This window comes from Tupaia chinensis, unplaced genomic scaffold, assembly GCF_000334495.1.
Source record: "Tupaia chinensis unplaced genomic scaffold, TupChi_1.0 Scaffold145082_1, whole genome shotgun sequence".
NCBI lineage: Eukaryota > Metazoa > Chordata > Mammalia > Scandentia > Tupaiidae > Tupaia > Tupaia belangeri.
In genome coordinates, this window is record NW_006204943.1 from 1244291 (window position 1) to 1268790 (window position 24500).

The window sequence follows — 24500 nt, forward strand, 5'->3', positions numbered from 1 at the left end:
GCCAGAAAGACAGAGAGAGACAGAGAGACAGAAAGTGAGAAATCACCCCCCGGGGAGATGGTCATGCCACAATCCCTTTTCCTCCATTCTCCTCTCTGGATCTTGGGCACGCATGCACATGCACCTGGCGTGAGTTTAAGCTGCCAGGTCCAGAACTCGAACCGCGGTCAACTACGTGGGAGTCCAGCGACATAGCTATTACGCTAACTGCTGGTCCCACAATTACATATTTCTCGTGCTATATTAACCAATGAATCTTGTTTCATGTGCCAACAAAATTGAGGTTCTGATCCAACAAGATTGAGACCCAAATCTGGACAGCTTCATGGACACACCTTGGAGGTTGCTTGCTTAGTGACTCCTAGCCATCTTCTCCAAACAATACAGAAACCTTTAATTCAAACATCTACTCAGCATGTTGTGTGAGTAGGGGAAAAGAAGTGTCGTTGCTTAAAAAATATTTTCTCTAATCAACAGAAAATGGCAAGAGATGGCAGGTAGAAGAATATCCAGGGAAACTCCATACCTCTCTGCTCCAGATGCACACTTCAGAATAGTGTAGTAACTGTTTGTAGTAACAAACAACCTCCTTGTTCAGATCTTACTTGGACCAGGGGAAGGAATGTTTCACCTCACAAAGGATCTTCGGTCCTCACCTGAAGGATAGAGCCAAGTGCCAAAGCCACAAGCAGCCCAGTCACTTGGCAGGTCCCTACGGCGACTCCCTCATGTTACCTTGCCCTGATGGTCATGTTTCATCTCCCAGCCCCTCGGCAGCTCCAGCTGTTTGTTTGCAAACATGTTGAGGAATCCCACAAGGTCCCGGTTATGCTGGTAGCGTTCAAAGTGGTGGGTGTCCCGCCGGACTTTGGTGATCATGTGCTTCAAACACGTGTTGTTTGTAAACATGCGGTAGGCACTCTGCAGAAAAGGATGAAGAACCATGCAAAAGCACCATTAATACTACACATGGGTATATCTATTCTTCTAATAGGTATATAAAATATGGCCACAAGGTAACTCTAGACTCACATATGGAAATAGCAGACATATTACTAAAAAGTAAAATACAAAAGTAAATCAGTCTCGGGAACCAGCAGTTAGCGTAATGGCTATGTCGCTGGACTCCCACGTAGTCGATCGTGGTTCGTGTCCCGGACCCGGTGGCTTAAAACTCACGCTGGGCGCGTGTGCGTGCGTGCCCAAGATTTTGAGAGGAGAATGGAGGAGAAGGGATTGCGGCGTGACCATCCCCCCTGGGGGGTGATTTCTCGCTTTCTGTCTCTATGTCTCTGTCTGTCTGTCTGGCGAGCACACGCGCCCTACAGTGAAAATCTCTCCCAAAAAAAAAAAAGTAAATCAGTCTCCACAGTCTGTTTTTCTAAAGAACAAGAATGCTATAGACTCGCGTCCCACATGGGACATTAGGTCCTAAAGTTGGTTTTAGGTAAAAAGTACACAGTCAAAATTACACCATCTGCTTCCTCACAGTGAGTTCTGACACAGCCAGTTTTTCCTATGGCATTGGCTGAGATCACTGGGTCTCTGGGTTAGTGCCAGATGGTGCAGTTGGCATACATTTAGGGCCATGTTGTGTGGAGAAATGTTTATCATATATTTGAATATGAGAAATACACACAATGATAAGTTGCTCCCACTGAGAGTCCTATTCAGTTGACACCACGATAGACTCAGGGTTTCATCTCATAATTTCTTCTTTCCTTTTTTTATTTTTATTTATTTATTTATTTATTTTTGGGAGAGGTTTTCGCTATAGGGCACGTGCGCTCGCCAGGCAGACAGAGAGAGACATAGAGACAGAAAGCGAGAAATCACCCCCCGGGGGGGGATGGTCACGCTGCATCCCTTCTCCTCCATTCTCCTCTCGGGATCTTGGGCATGCACACACACGCGCCTGGCGTGAGTTTTAAGCCACCAGGTCTGGGACGCAAACCACGGTCGCTACATGGGAGTCCAGCGACATAGCCATTATGCTAACTGCTGGTTCCCATAATTTCTTTTTTTTTTGAGAAATGTTTGCTATAGAACATATGCCCTTGCCAGAAAGAAAGAGAGAGACAGAAAGTGAGAAATCACCCCCACCCGCCCTCCATCAACCCAGGGGAGATGGCCACACTGCAATCCCTTCTTTTCCATTCTCTTCTCAAGATTTTGGATACACACACATGCACCTGGCAAGATTTTTTTTCTTGAAGAGGTTTTTGCTATAGGGCACGTGCACTTACCAGGAAGACAGAGACAGACAGAGAGACAGAAAGTGAGAAATCACTCCCCGGGGGGACGGCCATGCCACAATCCCTTCTACTCCATTCTCCTCTCTGTATCTTGGGCACGCACGCACATGCGTCCCGCTTGAGTTTAAGTCACCGGGTCCGGGACTCGAACCACAGTCGACTACATGGGAGTCCAGCGACATAGCCATTATGCTAACTACTGGTTCCCACCTGGCATGATTTTCAAACCACCAGGTCCGGGTGGTTGACCAAGTGAGAGTCCAGCACCATGGCCAGGTCAAAGCATCTATTGGCCATGTGAGTCCCTCTAAAGCTTTCTTCTCTTTGGCACAGAAAGAACAGCAACTAGCAATGTTTGAAATGATGGCTACTCTCCAGGCTGGGTTCCTGGGCCCCTGAGTGACTGCAATAACTAGAGAACCAGACGACCTGGATTGAAATGAGAAATAAGCCTTGGTTAGCTTAAGCCACTAAGATTTGTTGGTCACTGTTACTGAAATATAACCTAAACTATTCTGATTAACTAACCTTTTAACTTTGTGTCAAAATACTTACTCCCTATCAAAACAATGGGACAATGACGGGGGAAGGAAGGTAAAAAGAAAACCACACTGAACCTTCCTCAAATCTTAGTGTCCTGTACAGATGAGTATAAAGCACTTCACGGTCCTATTTCAACCTCCTAAATGAGAGGAGGTTTTGACGGCTGTGGTAGTTGCGTAGTTCAGAGCACAGAGGTGTGCCAGAGCAGGCAGGCCAGAGCAGGGGCTCTGGGCAATTAGACAACATGAGAGAATAAGAAAGTGATACCATGAAAGCAGAGAAGAAGACTCATAAAAGAAGTCAGAGGTGGTCAGAGACAAACTGCAGCTAACAAATAGCTTACCCCGTGGCTGACCTGACTGTGGAGTTTTAAATATAATCAGCAAGGCGTCTGTTTTCTGCATTTGGCTCCCTGTTGCTGATACATTTTCACCCAAGACATTGTGAGCTTAGAAGCCTGAGATCACACTAGTTTGTGTGGCAATGGTAAGGAGCTTTCAAGTCGCACTCCCTTCTGAGTCTCCTTGAGAACAAATTATTGTGGAATAATCCTGTTGGATAAATCATTACACTAACTGCTGTTCTAAATAGTTAGAAGTCCCTTTCACTTATCCCCTCTCCCATGAAATAAGTAAATAGGACACACCCTGATTCCTTATCTAGAGTACCAGAATGCTCCTCATTCTGTTTAAGAAAAAAGGCAGAACTTCATTAGGACAAAAAGTAGTGGTAATTAGGTTAAGGTACCCATTCTGGCCATAGACTCAAAGTATTTCCCTGGGGTTGGAAAGTTTTTAAGGCACAGGAATCGTAAAGTTGGTCTTATAATTAATTATGTCCTTTCATCTTCCTCCTTTCCACTCACTGAAATGTAATATAGTGCCAAGTTTGACTTATCTCTGCAAAAACCATTTACCAAAGTAAATTAAGTGCATGAAAAAATTAGCAACTAGTGAACAACATTTAGAACTGTAGAGTTTTCATGTCCGAATATTATGCATGTGATTATAAGGGTCTATGTAAACCATTAAAGCAAATAGGAACATACCTCCAGACTGCTCTGCTTCCATGAAGAAACTATTTCTGAATAAATATGCATATACATAGGTTTATTAAAAATGCCATGTGTTGGACCAGCCAGGTGGCATGGTGGATCCATGGCTGGATCCCACATAGCCAACTGTGTGGCTTCCGTACTGGACCAGAGGCCTGAAAAACACACCAGGCATGGGCATGTGTGTGCCCAAAATCCTGAGAAGAGAATGGAGAAGGGATTGTGGCATGGTCACCCCCTCCCCAGGAAGTGATTTCTCTCTCTCTGGCAAGTGCACACACCCTATAGCAATAACAACAACAAAAAAGTGTGTGTTTATATAGCTATGTTTGTAGCATATAAAATATACATACTATAGTGTATCTATGCATACATATGTAGTATATATACAAGGAGTCATCGAACGTTTATAAAAATGTATATTATTTTAAAAACTATGTATAGATTTCAAATTTGTTTGTATGAAAATAAATACATACTTTTTTTAGAGAGAGAGATTTTTCCTACAGGGCATATGTGCTCACGGAGAGACAGAGACAGAAAGAGAGAAATCACACACCTCCAACTCCCTGGGGGGATGGCCATACCGCAATCCCTTCTCCTTCATACTTCTCTCAGAATCTTGGGCATACACACACACACACACACACACACACACACACACCCCACACACAGACATGACTGACATGAGTTTCAAGCCGTCGGGTCTAGGACCCAAACCGTGGTCAACTATGTGGGAGTCCAGTGACGTAACCATTATGCCATCTGCTGGTCCCAATAAATACATACTTTAATTCCATTTTTCCATGAACTGTTGAAGTCCCCTTGCAGCTTATGTATGTATATTCATATACATAGATACATAGAGAATTCAGAAAGAATGCTTACATTCCAGTTCATACCAAACTACAGTGTGGCTTCTAGTCACAGCTTTGTTACTCACAGACAGAGGCAAAGAGAGCCACTTAATCTGTCTCTGCCTCAATTTTCTCAACTGTAGGATGATATAATAACTGTCCTGTTTCCTTCCTCTTCAAGATTTTAAATAAAGACTTTTTTCATAGGGATTCATTTTTTTAATTACTTATTTATTAATTTATTCCAACGCAGAGAGAGAAAGAGTGACAGGCACTCCTGACAGGGTCCACATGCTTGGATCCACACCTGGTCTCAGCCGGCCTGAATCTCAGGTACATGCATGTCTACTTGGTGTTCTCAGGGAGGTCCTGGGATGTGAATCTAGAACCTTTTCTATGTGGGTCTAGTTGCATTACCATTGCACTACTACTACAGGCTCTGAATGTCTTGCCTTCTTCATGGGCATTTAAAATTCAAATCCAATGGAACAAAGGATGTTTTGAAGATGTAAAAAAAAAATGATAAAAATGCAAGCTATAAGTAATACATAGGTGATCACACCTATCATATTTATGTTGTAACATAAATGATAGCAGTAACATTGTTTTCTATTTTTAGTTTCGGGAGATCTTAGACCAGCATCCCACTTTGAAAAAGTGGTCTCCTAACCTTTCATTGATTATATGCTACAGCCTGTGGTAAAACTTAGGGCATAGAGAGATGAGCAAGGTCTGACCACTCACAAGGATAGAGAAGGAAAATTGTAGGACATTGGTTCACTGGAGGCAGAAAGTAGAGTTGGAAAAACAAAAGTTACAACAGTGGTGAAAAGAAACATATTGATAGAACCAGCAGAGCTAATAATGGAACTGATCCAAAGAGTCAAGAAACACTGAAAAGTGGTATTACACTGAAAGAGTGCAGTCTTCATGATATTGACTAATCTTTGGGCTACAAGAGGCATCTTTGTCCTCCCTCTAGGCAAGGATCCCTCATTGTGTCTGTTGGTTCATTTCATAAGAAGAGGTGGTAAACAGATCTCACTTTTTACCTGAAACAAAAGTGGAACTTATTTCATAGCATAATCTCATAATAATATAGAGAATGATTTCACCTGGGAGGCTATTCATTTATACTAACAACTAGTTAGGGGAGTTAGCGATTATTAATAGATAGAGCCCCCTTAGAAAGGATTTACAAATGAAACAGTTTTGTGTTCTTTTGATGTGACTTAAAATTTCCATTTTAGTTACTGCTTCTCTATTATAAAACTACTTTTCCAGCCTCCTTCTTCATTGTCTCTCTCTTCCTAGCAAGAAATAAACACTCTATGGCTAAATGAATGATCAACTGAACCTCTGTAGTGGAATTTTATTAAATAACATTCTTTTGAGCTTAACTGTATTTTGTGTGGTTAAGTGAGGTTGTGAAAGTGACAAATACTGAGACAAATTGAGGGGAATGCCATTGCTATTTGGCACCAGAATAAGAAAAAATATACATAAATATTCGGTTCTTATCAATCGCAATGTAAATAATAATCAAGCAATTTTGATTTTTTGGCAGATTTTTGTTACGGTAACCAAATGTCATCTATATCTGGCCCAGTCCTAATTTCGCCAAATTCTGTCCTTTTCAATAATACATTTAAGTACAATAACTGATGAACAGAATCTCTCGTATTTCAGAGGTCTTTCATCAAGAATAGGCATTCTAGTTTCAGGCATCAATGAATCTGTAGCAAATATTTCTCATATTCACCAGGGAACAGATTTGAGCACTTGTATACATTATTTGCTAAACAAACTGATTATAAACAAAATCAAAAACCACTCTTTTCATAAGATGTCTGCTGGGATATGGGAATAATTCCATCTTATGTTGTCTGCATTTACAATATTTTTAATTGTAAAAGATTTTATATTATTCTGGGACCAGCAGTTAGCGTTAATGGCTATGTCGCTGGACTCCCACGTAGTTGACCGTGGTTCGAGTCCTGGACCCGGTGGCTTAAACTCATGCCAGACGCATGCCCAAGATCCCAAGAGGAGAATGGAGGAGAAGGGATTGCGGTGTGACCACCCCTCCTGGGAGGCGATTTCTCACTTTCTATCTCTCTGTCTCTCTCTGTCTGTCTGGCGAGCACACGCACCCTATAGCAAAAACCTCTCCAAAAAAAGAGAAAAAAAAAGATTTTATATTATTCTGTGTTACGACATAAAATGGGGCAAGCTGATAGTAAGGTGGTTAAGGCAGCTGAATTTCACATGGCCAACTATGAGTTCCAATCCTGGACCGGCAGCTTGAGAGACACGCTGGACATGTGTACACATGTGCCCAAAGCCCTATATGGAGAAATGGAGGAAAAGTGATTGCAGAGTGATCATCCCCCATGGGAGGATGTTTTCTCACTTGCCCTTTTCTCTCTCTGTCTCTCTGGCAAGTGCATGCACTCGCTAAATTTTCATTAAAAAAGGAGGGGCAGTAAAATGGAAACAAATTTAAATAGAACAGAACTTACTATAAATTTTTGATTCATCTATTTTACAATAGCAGAAATTCCTGATTTTTAAGAATATATTTATAAATTTTAGAAAAATAGTTTTTGTTATTAAGTACTAAAGATTTAGAAGATGGAATTAATTCATTTCTAAAGTTCATTAAAAGCCATAATATGTTTATTGCAGCATTATTCACAATTGCTAAGACATGGAACCAACTCAAATGTCCATGAACAGATGAATGGATTGGAAAAGTGTGGCACGTATACCCTATGAAATACTACCTAGCCATAAAAAACAATAAGGCCCTGGCATCTGATAGAAAGTGGATGAATAAGGAAGATTTGCTGCTGACTGAAGCAAGCCAGGCTATGAAAGAGAGACATTGTATCTCTCCACTTAACATACACTGACTGTCTACACTCTATGGTGGAAACTGAGAAGTTAGAGGACATAGAAGCATTGAAATGGTTATAGATTCTAGACACATTATGGGAGGAGAGTGGAGAAAGGGGGAGAGTATGAGGAAGGAAATTAAGGAGAAAAAGAGAAAGGCAGGACATTTATGGGACACAGAAGTGGGTTATTACTGGTTGATGATAATGTGTTTAGTGTCCTCTATTGGACTGGTATGAAGTGTATTCGTGTTGGATAAATTCAACTTACAAGCAAAATGATGTATAGTGATTAAATGTATAAAAATTTTAAAAAGTCATACTAATTATTTGGCACGATATTAGAAACATTATTCGCCTAACTGTAATTAAATATATTTATTAATTAATGTATGACATTAATTAAACACAGGCATACTACCTTTTATAGACATAACTATAGATATAGCACTAATAACTAAGTTGTGTTAGGAAAAATAGTTTATTGTGCAATTTTGGGAGAAAGCTGATCACAACCAGCAGATGGCAGCAGAATATATCTGAAAGAAACCATATGCAAAAATTTAAAAAAAAATAAAAAATTTTTTGTTTCTCAAGTTTTCATTTAGAGTTAAGACAACTACATATTTGCCCAATTTTGTTATTTTCAAAAACGATTATTAGGTAAATTATTTCTTCATGATACTATTTTTATGACTATTAAGAAAATATAAACCAATTATCTTCAAATCATAAAAGAGAGAATTGGGAAAGCTTTTAAATTCATCTTTCTGGATGTTGAACATTTTTAATAATATAAACAAAGAATCGAGAGTCCCGCCAGCAGCACAGTGGTTAAAGTGGCTGGGTCCCACATGACCAACTGTGCAGTTGAGTCCTAGACCCAGCGGCTAGAGAAACACACTGGGCACTCATGCATGCATGCCCCAAATCCTGGGAGGAGAATGGAAAAGAAGGTGATTGTGACATGACCAGGTCCTTTTCTAGGGTGCCTTCTCATTTTTTTTTCTCTCTCTCTCCCTCTGTCTTTCTCTAGCAGAACATGTACCCTCCTGCAAACCAACCAACCAAACAAAACAAAAACAAACATAGAATCTACTGAAATAGTTATGTATCATAAACAATTCAAGCAAAACAAGAAAATAAAACTTACAACAGAAAGACTGAGAAAACTGTTTTATAACATTTTCTGCCTATCTAAGGAAAAAAGGTTCTGGCAAGTAATGCCATTTATAAAACTTGTCTAACTTATCCCCATTAATTAATATCTTGAGACCCTTACCTGTAAAATTCAGCTATTTTAATTTCTGCCATAAACAAGTCAGAAAAATAAGACTTCCTAAACCAATAGAATTTAGATCTCAGAGACATGAACATGGATCATCTCTTTGGACAGTAGGAATAGAGTTCATTTAGGAAGAAGAAAAAAACTAAAATGGTTTAGAAAGAACACTTTAAAATTGGGCCTGCCAGTGGTGTGATGCTTAAGGTGCTGGACCCTATATGGTTGACTGTGCAGTTCGAGTCCCAGACCTTGCAGAATGAAAAACATGTCGGGCATGTGTGCATGCGTGCCCAAAGTCCCAAGAGGAGAATGGAAGAGAAGGGATTGCCGTATGGAGATCCCCTTGAGGGGTGCTTTCTCACTTTCCCCTTCTCTTTCTCTCTCTCTCTCTGCTGAGTATATATTCCTTACAGCAAACTTTTAAAATAAAATAATTTATTAACAATATTAAATCAAGATGGACTGTCCAGTAAAAGAAATTTTAAAATCATGCCAAAGAAAAGGGAAAGATGACAACAAAAACATAAAAACAAAATAAGTAAGAAACCCTAAAAGTTGTTCAGCATTTTCACACTGTTAGAACAAATTATAGCTGTCAAAAGTCCAGATAAATTAGAGTTGTGAAAATTGCAGTGAGATCATTTAATGTGACATCTCTTTACTCTATGGGGTTCCCAAATTACAGACCACAGTCTAGTTGCATTAGAATCACTTAAGGGACCTTAAAATGCAGACTCTTGAGACCCACTCCAGACCTATTGAACCAAAATCTCCAAGAAACCTATGTTTAAAAACCACAGCCTTATCCCAAACCCAGTGACTGTTAATACAGCCTCTAGTTAAATACTGCAGTGCTGAGGAACTTGTGCCCAAGAACGCAGTGTGTAGAAGTCATCAGAGGGCATAGCAGTTACATCACTGAACTCCCACATGGCTGACCACTCACTGTTTATGTCCCAGACCTGGTGGCTTGAAACTCATACCAGGCACTTGTGCGTGTGTGCCCAAGATCCCAGGAGAGAGGAAGAGAAGGGAATGAAGCATAGTCATACCTCCTGGGAGGTGATTTCTCACTTCTTTCCCTCTCACTGTCTCTCTCTCTGGCAAGTACATAAGTACATGCACCCTAAGGCAAAAAGCTCTAAAAACAAAAACAAAAACAAAAACAAGGCAATGTGTACAAAAAAGTTAGAACCTGGTGCTTAACAATGCCATTGCTAGCTTGAAATTGATCACAGTGGGAGGGAGTGTTAACATTACAGAAACTGTAAATGCAAGTAAGAGCTTGATTTATTGTTTTTTGGACTGTTTAGATAAGGCATTTGAAAGAAAATTATGGGCCCATCGGTTGGCTAGCTGTGTTTGTAGAGTTTCATGGGAACATAGCTAGGCCCATTTGTTTACATGTTGTCTTGGCCTGACCCTTTACAGAAAAAATATCTCTGCCTTTTTGTAGTCTTTACATCTAGACTTAAATTGATGGAGAAACTAAAATGCAAATAGTACAAATTAAACTTCAAATTGTGTTGCTACATTGTGAAGAGTATACACTGAAAAAATTTAAGTCCAGTATTAAACTATTATTGGAACCAGCAGAGGGCGCAATGGTTACGTCGCTGGACTCCCACATGGCCGACTGTGGTTTCAGTTTCAGACCTGGAGGCATGAAACTCAGGCTGTGTGTGTGCGTGTGTGCCCAAAAGCCCAAGAGGAGAATGGAGAGAAGGGACTGTGGTGTGGCCATACCTCCTGGGGGGTGATTTCTCGCTTTCGGTCTTTTGTCTCTCTCTATCTCTCTGGTGAACACATGTGCCCTATAGCAAAAATTTCTCTAAAAAAAACCCCAACAAAACAAATAAAAAACTATCATCTTGCACAACCAAAAAGAGGCTGACCTCACCTCACCCACAAGAGTAAAGTTATGACATATGTCTCCCTTGCTTCACTGTTGTCTTACTCACCATAAACAAAAACATTCCTGTTGAAATTACACTTGTTCATCAATTACCACAGTAGGTTGGCTTCTGATATAAGAGTGGCAAAAATCATCAAAAGCATTCAGTATATATTTTACTTTAATTTGTAAATTGTGTACTATCAGTAAAAGTTATAATATACATATGTAAACACGCACACACGTGTGTGCTTACCATGGATACTACCGTACAATCCAGGCTTAAATCTTACTTTTGCTAGTGTTCCGCACTCTCAGTACACCACAATACCAAACTACTACACTCAATACAGTTTCAGTTCTTTTGCAGTAAGATCAAGACAGCCCTGCAGCTTCATGAATCTCTTGTTTTGCTGTTCCTTCTACCTAGAGTGCTTTTGTCTGTCTTGTTTCTAGGGCAAGCTCCTAGGCAGTCTTTAAAACCCATCCCAAATGCAAACCTGTCTATGGTTCCTTCCACTTGCTTTCCCTTGGATTAATCACTCACTCCAGCCTAGCATCTTCTTTTTTTTGGGGGGGTGGTGGGGGTTGCTATAGGGCATGTGTATTCTTCACCAGAAAGACAGAGACAGAAAGTGAGAAATCACCACCCAGGGGGATGGCCATGCCGCAATCCCTTCTCCTCCTTTCTCCTCTCAGGATCTTGGGCATGCATGCACATGCGCCCGGCGTGAGTTTAAGCCACCAGGTCCAGGACTCGAACCGCGGTTGACTGCATGGGAGTCCAGAGACATAGCCATTATGCCAACTACTGGTCCCAAGCCTAGCATCTTCTATAGTCTTCCATCATTGTGCTCATAACTCTGACCATGGCATTGTCATGTGTTTTCAAGTCCAGGATTCCAGGGTCCATTCTTGCTGTCATCTTTGTATCCCTAGGACTTAGCTTAGTGTCCGGTACAAAACAGGGAATCCACAAACTTGCTAAATTCAAAGCACAGTAACTCTAACTGCTTCTGTGTGATACATGAGGGCAGCTAGCATACATATTGCTCACTCTCCTCCCAAATCTTCTCTGTTCCAAGTTAATTCTGTAAACCAGGAGATAATGATGATTTAAAGCCAGGCAGGTGCTTACATTTAAAAAGCAAAGCTAATGATGTAAGACAGAAATATGTTAATGTCAATAAATATGTACATACTAATTACCTCACTGACAACTCCTGTCTTCTGTTTTGCCCTAGGGTCTACTCTGTTTTGATTTTTTTTTTCCTAAAGTATATTATCTGTTTTGTTAAATTCAATATGTTCTCCTTCTGTGCCTTTAAGAAGTCCCTCATCCTAACTTTCCTATTATTATTAATTATGTACTGTTGTTCATTATTTATATATTACTAGCAACACTCAGGGTCATTTTCTTCAGTTTCCTTTCTATTTACTCACCAAATATCGCCAACTCTTTGCCTATGATTCTGTTCAGGCTGATCCTTTTCTATTTCCTTATCTTCTGGTCTAGGCTCCAACCAATTCATGCCATGATGAATGGATTATACCCAGAACTTCTCTGGCCAATGTTTTCCTCCTTTCAAGTCACTCCACACATAACCAATGTAACTCTCTTCCAATCGATAACTTCAGCAAGCTAAACTCTTGGCCCTCAGAGACTGTGGATTAATTCTCTATTATCTGACTGTGTTCCCCAGAATTCACATGGTGAAACCTAATCACTAAAATGATGTCATTAAGAAGCATGGTAGAAGGTGATGGATGAGGTGACTAGGTCATGAGGATGACTTCCTCATGGAAGGAATTCATGCCTTTATGAAAGAGGCCCCAGAGACCCTCCCCCATCTCTTCTGCCATGTGAGGACACAGCAAGAAGGCACCATCTGTAAACCAGGAAACAGGCACTCATCAGACATGGAGTCCATTGGCACCTTGACTGTGGACTTTCCAGCCTCCCAAACGGTGAGAAATAAATTTCTGTTATTTATAAAAAATCTATTTTAAGGGATTTTTGTTCCAGTAGCCTAAAGGGCTAAGTGTGTTTGATAAGTGGGTCGAAGGATATATGTTTAACACAGAGTTGGACTACGTCAAGTGCTCAGAAAACATTTGCTATGATCATTCTCACTGTTATTATATGAACAAAGATACTTTTCTTGGGCCTGTTGTTTTTTCCATCCTGTTCTTTCAGACTTGCTACTCACAGGGTTAGAATGCAGCACGGTGAAGAACTCTGGGCTGATGAGGAACTTCACAGGGGGAGACTGTAACAGCAACGTGAGCCTGGATCTGGAGGTAGAGTGGGGCAGGACATTCTCCCGACGGAAATCTACACAGGACAGACCACAAAGGCTTTCAGGGAAATCTCTGTATATGCTGGGAATGTCTATTCACTTCAGTCTACATTTTAGAAGAACCAAAGAATAATTATATCGTTTGCTGTTATTTAAATTCCCCTAATATTTCTTTCTTATTATAAATACATCTACAAAATCCAGCTGTTCTTAATTTCACTCAAATGAAACTGAATGATATTTCTAGTCACTACTAACATGTTACTGTATCCTCGGATTTTTTTTTTTTTACAATAATCAGATTCTTTTTCCACTATCCTACAGATCCAGAGATTGAAGTAATTTATATTCTATTGGGTTGTCGGAAAAGTCGTGACGTATTTTTCTATGCAAAAAGGTGTCATGACTTTTCTCACAACTAAATATTTGCTTTTGTGATTCTTTTTTTAGTACTAATAAAAAATTGAGAATTAGAGAAGTTTCTGGTAAAAACTATTTTTTGAGTTGAATTACCAGATCTATTTGAAAATCAAAAGTTCTCTAAAAAGAAAGCCTCACTTCTTGGGATTCTTTGCTTATTTCTTTTCTACTTTCATGAGATTACATAAACAAATAAACCCCAAGGCTCTTACCTGCACTGGCTTGTTGAAAGTCTGCATCCTCCCCTGCCCCATCAATAGCATTGGTATTTTCCTCAGGCCTCTCGTTAGTCATGGTTCTGCGGATACTCTGATATCTAAAATCATGAGCCTAGAGTTATATCCAACAGCCTCTAAAAGGTGGGCCTCAACTGTCCCACAAAGCCTAGAAGTCCTGTCTTCTCAGCATCAGTTGTTTCTTCCTCAAACCCCCATTCCCTGATCTTCTGGGCCATCTGTTGTTTAAATAACTACATTACATTAAATTTCCTCTGTCCATCATCTGTGGAATATTCTTCTGAGAAATTAATAAAAATTTAGTGTAAAAAATTCTGCAACCCTTATGCAAAGAAAGCTTAATTCCTATTCTGTTACAAAAGAAGAACAATTTTATGTCTTATACCAATTAATTCTTGGAAAAAGAATAGCTGACTTAAAAAGCTTCAGTTGATAATAAAGATGCATCAAGAACAAGGATTCTAGAGATCAGAAAAGGTATTTGGATTCGAATTATAAATGTATATGTCCTGCTTTATTAAAAAAATCAATGCCTTTGAATTGATTAAAGGGGTCATTTTATCTATTTCCTCTCTACTTTCTAAACTAGATGTGTATGAACTACTATTATTTTTTAACCAAGAGAAATCGAATGAAATCTATGCATTGAAAGAGGTAACAGCTACACCTTAATGACAGGACACCTGAAGATGAAAGAGACAACAATGTCTTCTACTCGTCACACGCCAAAATTAACCCAACCACAAAATAGACCAGTAGTAGCCAAAATACCCATCCTCACCGCCGGTTCAGCTGCTCCATTTGCTGTATGGAGTTAGATCTCTGCAGCACCTGTGGGGCTGGTGGAGCTGTTGGCCGCTGCCACGTCGTGGTTCTGTTTACGTGGTCCACATAGAAGATTCTGCCGTGGCTGTCAATACGTGCCTCCCAGTCTAAATGAGGCACCAAGTGAGGCACCAAGAGGGATTAGGAGGAAGAATACAAGTCATTAATGTGGTTCATTAAGTCCAGCATGTGTTTTCTTTCTCTGACAAGCTACAATCTGGGACTAATAACATATCCCTCACTGCATAATCTGGCACTTCTCCCCAGTCCACTCCAGTACCTACTATGACCGGTTACTAAGCCTATCGGTGTGTTCAATATCAGTCTCTTAATGAACTCCTAAATGTGCCAAATCTTTCCAAATCTGCCCACAATGTCTGCCCTTCATATATAAGCACCAGTGTTTTAAAAATATATGGAGTTGTTATAATACTTTAGATATTCACATCAGAATTGCTACTTATTTTTAAATACGCAAACTTGATTGTTCTCCATTGTTTTTGGCTTGAATGAAAGATACAGAGTTGAAAATTTCCACATGCATATTTACACGCAAATTTAGTCTTCACAAGAAAAGTAACTAATCAGTGCTAGGCTATTGATCAATGAGTACTATTATGAGGGGGCTTCAGAAAGTTCATGGAGGGACCAGCAATTAGTGTAATGGCTATGTTGCTGGACTCCCATGTAGTTGACTGCGGTTCGAGTCCCAGACCCAGTGGCTTAAACTCACGCCAGGCATGTGTGCGTACGTGCCCAAGGTCGTTATCTCTCTCTCTCTGTCTTTCTGGTGAGTGCATGCACCCTATAGCAAAAAAAAAACTCTCCAAAAAAAAAAAAAAAGTTTGTCGGGACCAGCAGTTAGTGTAATGGCTATGTCGCTGAACTCTCACGTAGTCGACTGCGGTTCATGTCCCAGACCCGGTGGCTTAAAACTCACCCCGTGCGCGTCTGTGTTTTGTGCCCAAGATCCTGAAAGGAGAATGGAGGAGAAGAGATTGCAGCATGACCATCCCCCCTGGGGGGTGATTTCTCGCTTTCTGTCTCTCTGTCTCTCTCTGTCTGTCTGGCGAGCACACACGCCCTATAGCAAAAACCTCTCCAAAAAAAAAAAAGTTTGTGGAAAATGAAAATACAAGGTTATTTGGGTATGATTTTTTTTAAAATCCATGCATAGTTTTTCATAATTATGCATTTTCTATGAACTCTTGAAGACAAATCTACAAATTTCTATTTGTACTTTAGCAAAGATAAATACATTTCATTTTCAGAGCAAGGGCAGTTTCTTGCTTCCAACTCCAAATAAATATGATGTTTTTAAATGTTATTTAATTTTATGTTTAAGCAATCTAATTAATTGCTTTAATTTCCATGTACGAATATATAAGAGCATGTTCAGTAAAAACAGAAAGCAGTCTGTCCTTAGGGCCAGTTCCTCTGATTCTCTAAAAGGTCGCCTCATTATTACAATCCATAGAAAATGAGTTAATCTTTTTAAGAGGCAAATTTTTGAAACTTATTGCAATTGAGAAAATCAATTTACACAGAAAATGCAGAAATCTACTCTTTAAACAGGAAAGTTCTTTATACTTCCACATTTTTGTGTAAATTATTTATTGAAATGAATAGGCACTTTTCTCCTAGCAGTTCAAGGATCTGAACACTCTCCACAAGATCATGTGGCTAGCCAGCAGCCACCATGGGTCTAGTCCTAGAGACCAGGAGGAAGGAATTTATCCTGACCAGGTGTTGTCTCTGAAGTAAACACAGAAGTTGCCTAACAAAGTCTTAGAGGTGAAAAGACCTACACGGTAGATCCTAGTCTGGACCAGACCAGCATTGAGAGCCATTGCCTCAACTGGGAATGGAAAGGTATGTTTTGTTGCTCTCAGCACGTTGTAGTTTATGACAAATGGCAACAGAAAGAAAAAATTGAGCTGAGAAAAAGTACCACACACACAGCAAACATCTCAATGCCATACACTCCAAAGTAACACACACTCACACGGTGAATCAGCCTGCCAAATCTGAATTTGGGCACAGCTACAATTCCCATCAATTGGACATTTCCTTAAGTCCTCCTGCTCAACCTGTGATACGCTGACAAACAAGTACGTTAAAACATCTTCAAGAACTGCTTTCCAAACTCTTTGATCTAATCATTGTTTTGTTCTGATCCTTGTGAGCTTTCCCATCTCAAGGACTTTGGGAACCAATCACTCCCATCTCATTCTTTCTCATAAGAGCCAGGATAATTTAAGCACATACTATACCGCAGACCAATGGAAACATACACGTATGTTTCCATACACATACACATGGAAACAAATGGCCAGTCCTTCCCCCAAGAATGTTTACAGTAGCTCCCTACTTTAAAAATGAAGAATAGGGGGAACCAGCAGTTAGCGTAATGGCTATGTTGCTGGACTCCCACGTAGTCGACCGTGGTTCGCGTCCCGGACCCGGTGGCTTAAAACTCACGCCGGGCGCGTGTGCGTGCGTGCCCAGGATCCCGAGAGGAGAATGGAGGAGAAGCGATTGCGGCGTGACCATCCCCCCTGGGGGGGTGATTTCTCGCTTTCTGTCTCTATGTCTCTCTCTGTCTGTCTGGCGAGCGCACGCGCCCGACAGTGAAAATCTCTCCAAAAAAAAAAAAAAGAAGAATAGGGCAATTAGGGCTGAAAAAAGAACAGCCACTAACCAAAGGAAGCAGAAAGAGTAGATGCTGCCAAGCTCCCAAGATAAGATGATTACTAAAATTTGGCTCTAAGTTTGCTGGCAGTGTAGGCAGAAAAGAAAACACATTGTTACATACTTTCCATTTCCCAATGAAAGAAAGTTTACATATATGTGTATGCATGTATAAACATATGCACATATCTTCAAAGTGGGAACTTTTTCCTGGAACCACATAAAGAATTTACCACATGAGATGGGTATGTGGGCTGCTTGAGGGTTACATGAGTAGCAAAATGAGGAGGTCAGGAAGAGGATCCCAAATACATTCACCACTGGGCCTGCTCACAGTGTGTAATAAATGGACAACTGATGTAAAATGACATGAAAACAAACATAAAATAAGTGACTCTTGTATCCACCTCACACAAATGTCAGGAGTAACTCTACTTTGTTCTTCAGTAAATATACTTCCCTGGGTAGTAGAAAGAATCAGCACACGAGAAACGAAAATTTGCTTTCTGAGCACATGGGATGCTGAATGCATGTTATCTTCCCATTGAAATTGCTACATAAGTTCCTACAATGTAAAAATTCTATACTGTAGATTCCAAGAGGGTGATTGGTGTTGGATTGAGAGAGACTTATGCTGCTACCCATCCACTCCTACACAAGTGGTCAAGACTCTTCTATCCGGGCAAGGCACTAGAGGCGCCTGTAGGAAGATTCGGTCTCTTTCATGTCCACCAAGTTACTTTCAAGAATACAATTGCTCTGACATTGTGTTTTTTGTTTGTTTGTTTGTTGTTGCTGTAGTTTGTTTGTTTGTTTTTGATGGACTCACTAGAGACAGAGAGAGAGAGAGCTAAGTGAAAAAGCACACCTCATGGCAAATGGTCACATCACAATCCTTTCTCCATTTCTCTTTCCTTCTGAAATTTTGGGCATACATGCAAGCATGCCCGACATGTTTCTCAAGGTACCAGGTGCAGGACTTGGACCACGCATTTGGCCACATGGGATCCAGCCTCCTTTGCCACTAGGCTATGTGTTGGCCTGCTTTGACATCTTGTATGTCAGCTTGGTTTTGAGATAAGAAAGCAGATGAAAATTTATTTCACAACATCAACTTTTCTTTCAGAGAGACGATGCTAAAATCTGCTAGGCAGAGTTGGAAGAGCAGATTCTTAACATCTACTTCCTTATCTTGCCACATCATAAAATAAGGTGCATAACTGGGGTGTAGTGAGACTGAGAGCGATGTATGGGGAGGGCAAGTTATCGTATGAAATGGGAGTAGAAGGCTTGGCTTCTGGCTGTGGCTTGTCATACCTTTGTTTCATAACCTTCAAAAAATCACTATACCTTGGGAACCAGCAGTTAGCGTAATGGCTATGTCGCTGGACTCCCACGTAGTCGACCGCGGTTTGTGTCCCGGACCCAGTGGCTTAAAACTCACGCCGGGTGTGTGTGCGTGCGTGCCCAAGATCCCGAGAGGAGAATGGAGGAGAAGGGATTGCGGCGTGACCATCCCTCCTGGGGGGTGATTTCTCGCTTTCTGTCTCTATGTCTCTCTCTGTCTGTCTGGCAAGCACACGCGCCCTACAGTGAAAATCTCTCAAAAAAAAAAATCACTATACCTTTATATTCTGTGATTTAAAAAAAATCTCAGAATAGAATTAAACATTTGTTAAAGTTCCTTCCAATTCCAAAAGTTTATGAATCTACAAAATGATACTCATTTTGTTATATTAGGTTCAGTAAAGACTTAGTAACAACTTGGCAACATCGTAGTCTAGCCTCCAACATCCAAACTACACTTCAATGAATTAAACCTTATAAAGCCAGAGATTTGGGGGCCCTGTGTGGAGGGGCACTTTAGCTGCAGTAGCGCCAACCACCTATGATTGCATTTGCATAGTTTCACAGCAGTCACAGAGTTTGAAAACTGGAGAAACATTTCTGAAAGCAAGCGGGACTCTGACAACACATACCAGAATCATCTTGAGGATTGACACAATGTAGATTCCTAGAACACACGCCAGGTCTTCAGAAATCAGACTATCTCATGTTAGGAATCAGTTATCTTCCTTTTAAACAAACATCTCATGTAAGTTCTAGACACAGTGAGAAACCCTGAAAGAATTACTGACTTGAAGACAGCAATTTGCTTGACAAAGCCATGGAGCAAATGCTAGATTTCCCAGAGGTCATGAAGTATGAGCTCACAGGAAACTAAATATTAGCCTATAAATCTCTAACCAAAATGAGTTAGGAGCTGTGGGATCTTCATTGTCCTAAGATTGAAACATAAGTAGGTCCCTTTAAATAGTCCGGCAGGAAGGGAAGTCAGAGAATTAGAAAGCCTGTAAAACTAGTTCAAGAGCAGTGTCACAACATGACCCTAGGCAGGGCACAGAGGAAGGCAGAAAAAACATGGTCTCGGAAGTTTGCAGTTTTTAGAATCAAGATATGTAGAAAGGGGGCAGAGTTCCTCTGTTCATCTCAGCACCCACTTCCCCACTCCCTTCAAACTAGACCTTGGTCTCCACTGGACCACTGAGCTGATGATCAGCTGAAATATTAATATATCTCAATTAATTTGAGATTGGGAAGGTCAATGCATCTGGGGAAGCCAGATTTGAATGTCTTTGAGAATCAAGGGGGAGGGGACTGTGGGTAAGGGCTTGAATTGGTATCATTGCATTTAGTAAAATAAAGTACATTTATATAGCTACTATAAAAAATTATCATAACTGGAGCTCACAAGTGGCACAGAGGTTAAGGTAGCTGGATCTCGTGTGGCCAACGACATGGTTGAGTCCGGGACACAGTGGCTTAAAAAACATGCTGGGCGATTGTGTGTGCATTCCCAAAATCCTGAGAGAATGATAGAGGAGAAGGGGTTGTGGCATGGCTATTTCCCCTGCGGTGGCAAATAGCCTTTCTGTCTCTCTTGCTCTCACTCCCTTTCTGTCTCTCTTGCTCTCACTCTCTCTGTTTCTTTCTGCTCAGTACATGTACCCAATAGCAAACTAAAATTTTAAAATGTAATAACCAAAATGGGTATCTTCACTAAAACAATAAGATGATAAAGTTATAATGAATTAAAGGTACTTTCAAGGAAAAATATAAGCTTTGTGGTAGATGACAAATGGCAGCATTTAAAATATTTTGTTTTCCTTATTTTAACACTCAAGGAAGTAGGATTCTATTCATATGAAGAAAAGCGTGTTAAATGTAGCTGAATGGGGTTAGTAGTTGGAAGGGGGTACAAAGGTGAATTCTAGGGTGGTAGTGATACGGTGCAGGTTGCACAGGTGTGTTCTGTTAGAATTTGGTGAGTCGAATGCGTTCTTTTCTGCAATATTTCATTTGAGTAAAAAGTTTAAAAGATTTAAGCAGTTGCAAATCAATATGTGGGGAAAGGGGGTTCTTCCGTTCACATTAACACCTTAATCTTCAATTTTAAAAACACAGATTTTCTGGAGCAGCAGGTGGCATGATGGTTGGAACACTAACTCCCACATAATCAACCATGCTTGGAGTCCCAGACATGGAGTATGGTTTTCTCACTCGCTGTCTTTCTCTCTTCCCCCCTCCCTCTTCTTCTCACTGTCTGTCTCTGGTAAGCACACAGCCCTATGACAAATTAAATAATAATAAAAATAAATAAAATTAAATAAATCTTTTTAAAAAAAATCTGTACTTACAAAACAAGTAGATTTTTAGATTAAACTTACCATTTTCCCCTCAAAACTAAATTTTAAGGTCTAGAGAATAAGAGCTCTTAGCCTTAAACACAGTAGAGACCCTAAGCTAAAATTCATTGCACTTTTCAGATTTACTGCCTGTTTGTTTAAAAGGAATGTTTTATTAATGAAAGTATACATCCACCAAAAAAAAAAAAAAAAAAAAAAATGGGGACCAGGAGGGGAACGGGGGGTTCAGGGGGCACACACGCATTACAGCAAAAAAAAAAAAAAAAAAAAAAAAAAAAAAAAAAACACCCACAAAAAAAAAAAAAAAAAAAGATAAATGGGGACCAGTAGGTGACATGGTGGTTAAGGGACTAGATTCCATAAAGTTGGCTTTGCAGTTTGAGTCCTGGAACTGGTGGCCTAAAAGACATTCCGAGCACATGTACATGTGTGATAAGAGAATGGAGGAGAAGGGATTGTGGCGTGGCCTGCTGGGCAGAGGGCAGGGGGTTATTTCTCACCACCTCCTTAATCTCTCTCTGTTTCTCTCTAGCAAGCACATGTGCCCTGTAACAAATAAAAGATGATAACTTTAAAAATAGACTAATGTTTCCCAATATTTTTCTAGATCTACTTATTTGAACCCATGCCAAATAGTCTATGAGTATGACAATATTGTAACCATTCTGGGATTCTTGCAGAGTTCACTTATATAGTCAGTTCATCCTAAATCTATTCTTACTACTAGAAAATCTACCCTGTAGGGGGAAAAACACTCAAGCAACAATTTCATATCGTCTTCAGTGTAACAATGGGTAAGTCACAATTGCATTGTCATTAATAAAAGAAAAAAAATAAAACAGTTTTCAGAAAGAGCTGGGCCAAACTTTTTTTTTCCCCTCACTTATTTTATTGCTAAAAAGACCAAGATTTGTTATGGTGCTAATCTAGTACTCTTTAGCCCTGGGCAGCCTCTAGCTGCCAGCACCACTAGTGATCCCCAGAAGATACACCGCCAAGGGAGGAGGAGGAGGAGAAGAAGGAGGAAGAAGAATAAAAAAAGAAGAAGAAAAGAAAAAAAAAGAAGAAGAAAGAGAAGGAAAGGAAAAGGAAAAGAACGAGGACAGAGAGGGAGGAGGAGAAGAAGAGAGAATAAGAGAAAAAGAAAAGAGAAGAAGGAGAAGAAGAAAAAGTTGAGCACTTTTTGAACCTGCCTGGGTCTAGGTCTGATCTCAAGCACTACTGTTTCAGTGAAAGCCCAAGCCCTTCTGATTTCTAGTGATGCTGGCACCCAATAAATAACATACCACAACATAAGCCAGCCCGCTGCCTCTAACCAAACATTCAGAATTTACACCCATACAACAGTTCCTGTCCTTATAATCTTAGATCAGAAGGAGATGGTTTGTTTGAAATTGCCTTGACTTTTACTAGTATGGGATCTTAAACAAGCCAATTTATCTGGACTTTAGTTATCTCTGAATTAAAAGAATCAGATTAGCTGGGACCAGCAGTTAGTGTAATGGCTGTGTCACTGGACTCCCATGTAGTAGACCGCAGTTCGAATACCAGACCTGGTGGCTTAAACTCACACCAGGCGCATGTGCGTGTGTGCCCAGGATCCCGAGAGGAGAACGGAGGAGAAGGGATTGCAGCATGGCCATCCCCCCTTGGGGGTGATTTCTCGCTTTCTGTCTCTCTGTCTCTCTCTGTCTTCCTGGCGAGTGCACACACCCTGTAGCAAAAAACTCTCAAAAAAAAAAAAAAAAAGAATCAAATTAGCTGACCTCAATGCACAAGTCTATAAATTACAGATAAGACCTGCTTGATCTACCTCACAAAATGATTAGAGCACACACAAAAATAAATAAATAAAATTAAGGAAAGGATGTAAAAATACTTTGTGAAGTGTGAGGCATTTACACAAATTCAAGTCATTGTAACTAATGGTGTTTAAAAAGCATAACTGTTAACCTTAAAATAATTCAACCCGGTCATTAAGAGATGGCCCAATCTGCCATTCCATGCAGACCTCCCTTAGTGGAGCCTCGGAAGGCACCAGACTCCATGGAACGCAGATGCCATAGCTGCAAGTCAGAGGCATGGCCAGAGGTGGCTGCAGAGTTGCCCCGTTAGGAAAGGAAGGCAGAGAACTGGCCAAGGTAGGGCTGGCCAGACAACAAGGAGATAGCAGGGGTAGTCCAGTGATGGGACAGACTGTCAAAAGAATAAGACACACATGGGAATGGGGACGGAGTTCGAAGGTAATCAGAAATGCTCAGACCATAATTTGTAATCTGCCGATGATGATATAAATCCTCACATTTGCAATTTACTTGGTCTTACAACATGAGTGTGTATATTTAACTTCATATTTTTAGAGGATATATCTTCAATTCTGATTTTTAAAAAATATACCATAATCTTGGTCATTTTTCCAGAAACATTATCTATTGAGTATTAAATTGTACAGGAAAGTGTTTCTCAGCTGTTTGAATTTTGAGTGGAGCAACTCTTTGTTGTCTTAGACTGCCCCACTATTGCAGGGTGTTTAGCATCTTGTCTTCACCCACTAAATGCCAGTAGCCTTCAAGCATTCTTACAAAGAAAGAAACCCTATATCCTTCAAATGTCCCCCCATGGGTGGGGGGGTGTAGCACCCCCATCACTGAAAACTCCTGAATAAGACAGAAAACATCTTAAGAATTTTTCTACTGTTCATCAGTTACTTGTTAAATAAGACATTGGGTTGTCTGGAAAGTTATGATGCATTTTTGGGTAGAAAAACATGTCATGACTTTCCTGAGAACCTAAATCTACATTGCTTTTACTAATCAACATATCAATTTATTAAAATGAACAGCCAATGGCTTATAAAAGGAATTTGAAGATGTAGTCTACCTGTGAAGTGCAATATCAAGTGTTTAAAAAAAATGTGTTGAGGGGCCGGCAGGTGGCATGGTGATTAAGGTGCTGGACTCCCACAGGGCCGACTGCCATTTGAGTACCAGACCTGGTAGTTTACTTTCTAACTTTCCCAGTCTCTCTCTGGTGAAATTTTGAAAAATAATAATAACAAATAAATAAATACTTTAAAAATGTGTTGAGACAATATAAATATTGGTCATAATTTCAGCATGAAAATCCCTGTCCTTTTTAAATACAATCTAGAAATCAAAATTATGTTCAACAAAATTGGATCAAATTGAATGCGGCTAGGAGGAGGCCATGTATTAAAGCACTCAGGCAATGCTGTGCCCTCTGTCCAGCTTCCTGAAACTGCAATGTCTGTTAATCCACATATGCATGAAAATAAAAGCTCTTCTGGAATTCTCTCCTGATGTCCCTAATTCATTTTTCTCTAGTTAGAGCTAAATGTCTTCCAGGAATATTTTTTTTTTCCTTAATGACCCTAATCTTTTCTCCATAAGTAAACAGTAACGAAGTTTTTCTTCCCCACCCCTCCACCTGCTTAAGATGACACATGGTTAATTAATCCTTTCAGTCTATGTTTTAAGCTGCTTAAAATCCTTGTTTCCTATGAGCAACAGCCCTCA

General features: G+C 40.2%; 1 protein-coding gene across 2 annotated transcripts in view; it reads right to left on the minus strand.

The window, feature by feature from the left end:
• Positions 1-24500, minus strand: part of HECW2 (HECT, C2 and WW domain containing E3 ubiquitin protein ligase 2) — a 248764-nt gene that overhangs the window by 91664 nt on the left and 132600 nt on the right. For both annotated transcript variants that reach the window (XM_027767973.1, XM_027767974.1), the window contains exons 10-13: positions 14523-14673; positions 13718-13821; positions 12996-13120; positions 736-921 (exon numbers count right to left, since the gene is read on the minus strand). In XM_027767973.1, the coding sequence (XP_027623774.1) occupies positions 736-921; positions 12996-13120; positions 13718-13821; positions 14523-14673 (566 nt within the window). The remainder of the gene's footprint in view (positions 1-735; positions 922-12995; positions 13121-13717; positions 13822-14522; positions 14674-24500) is intronic.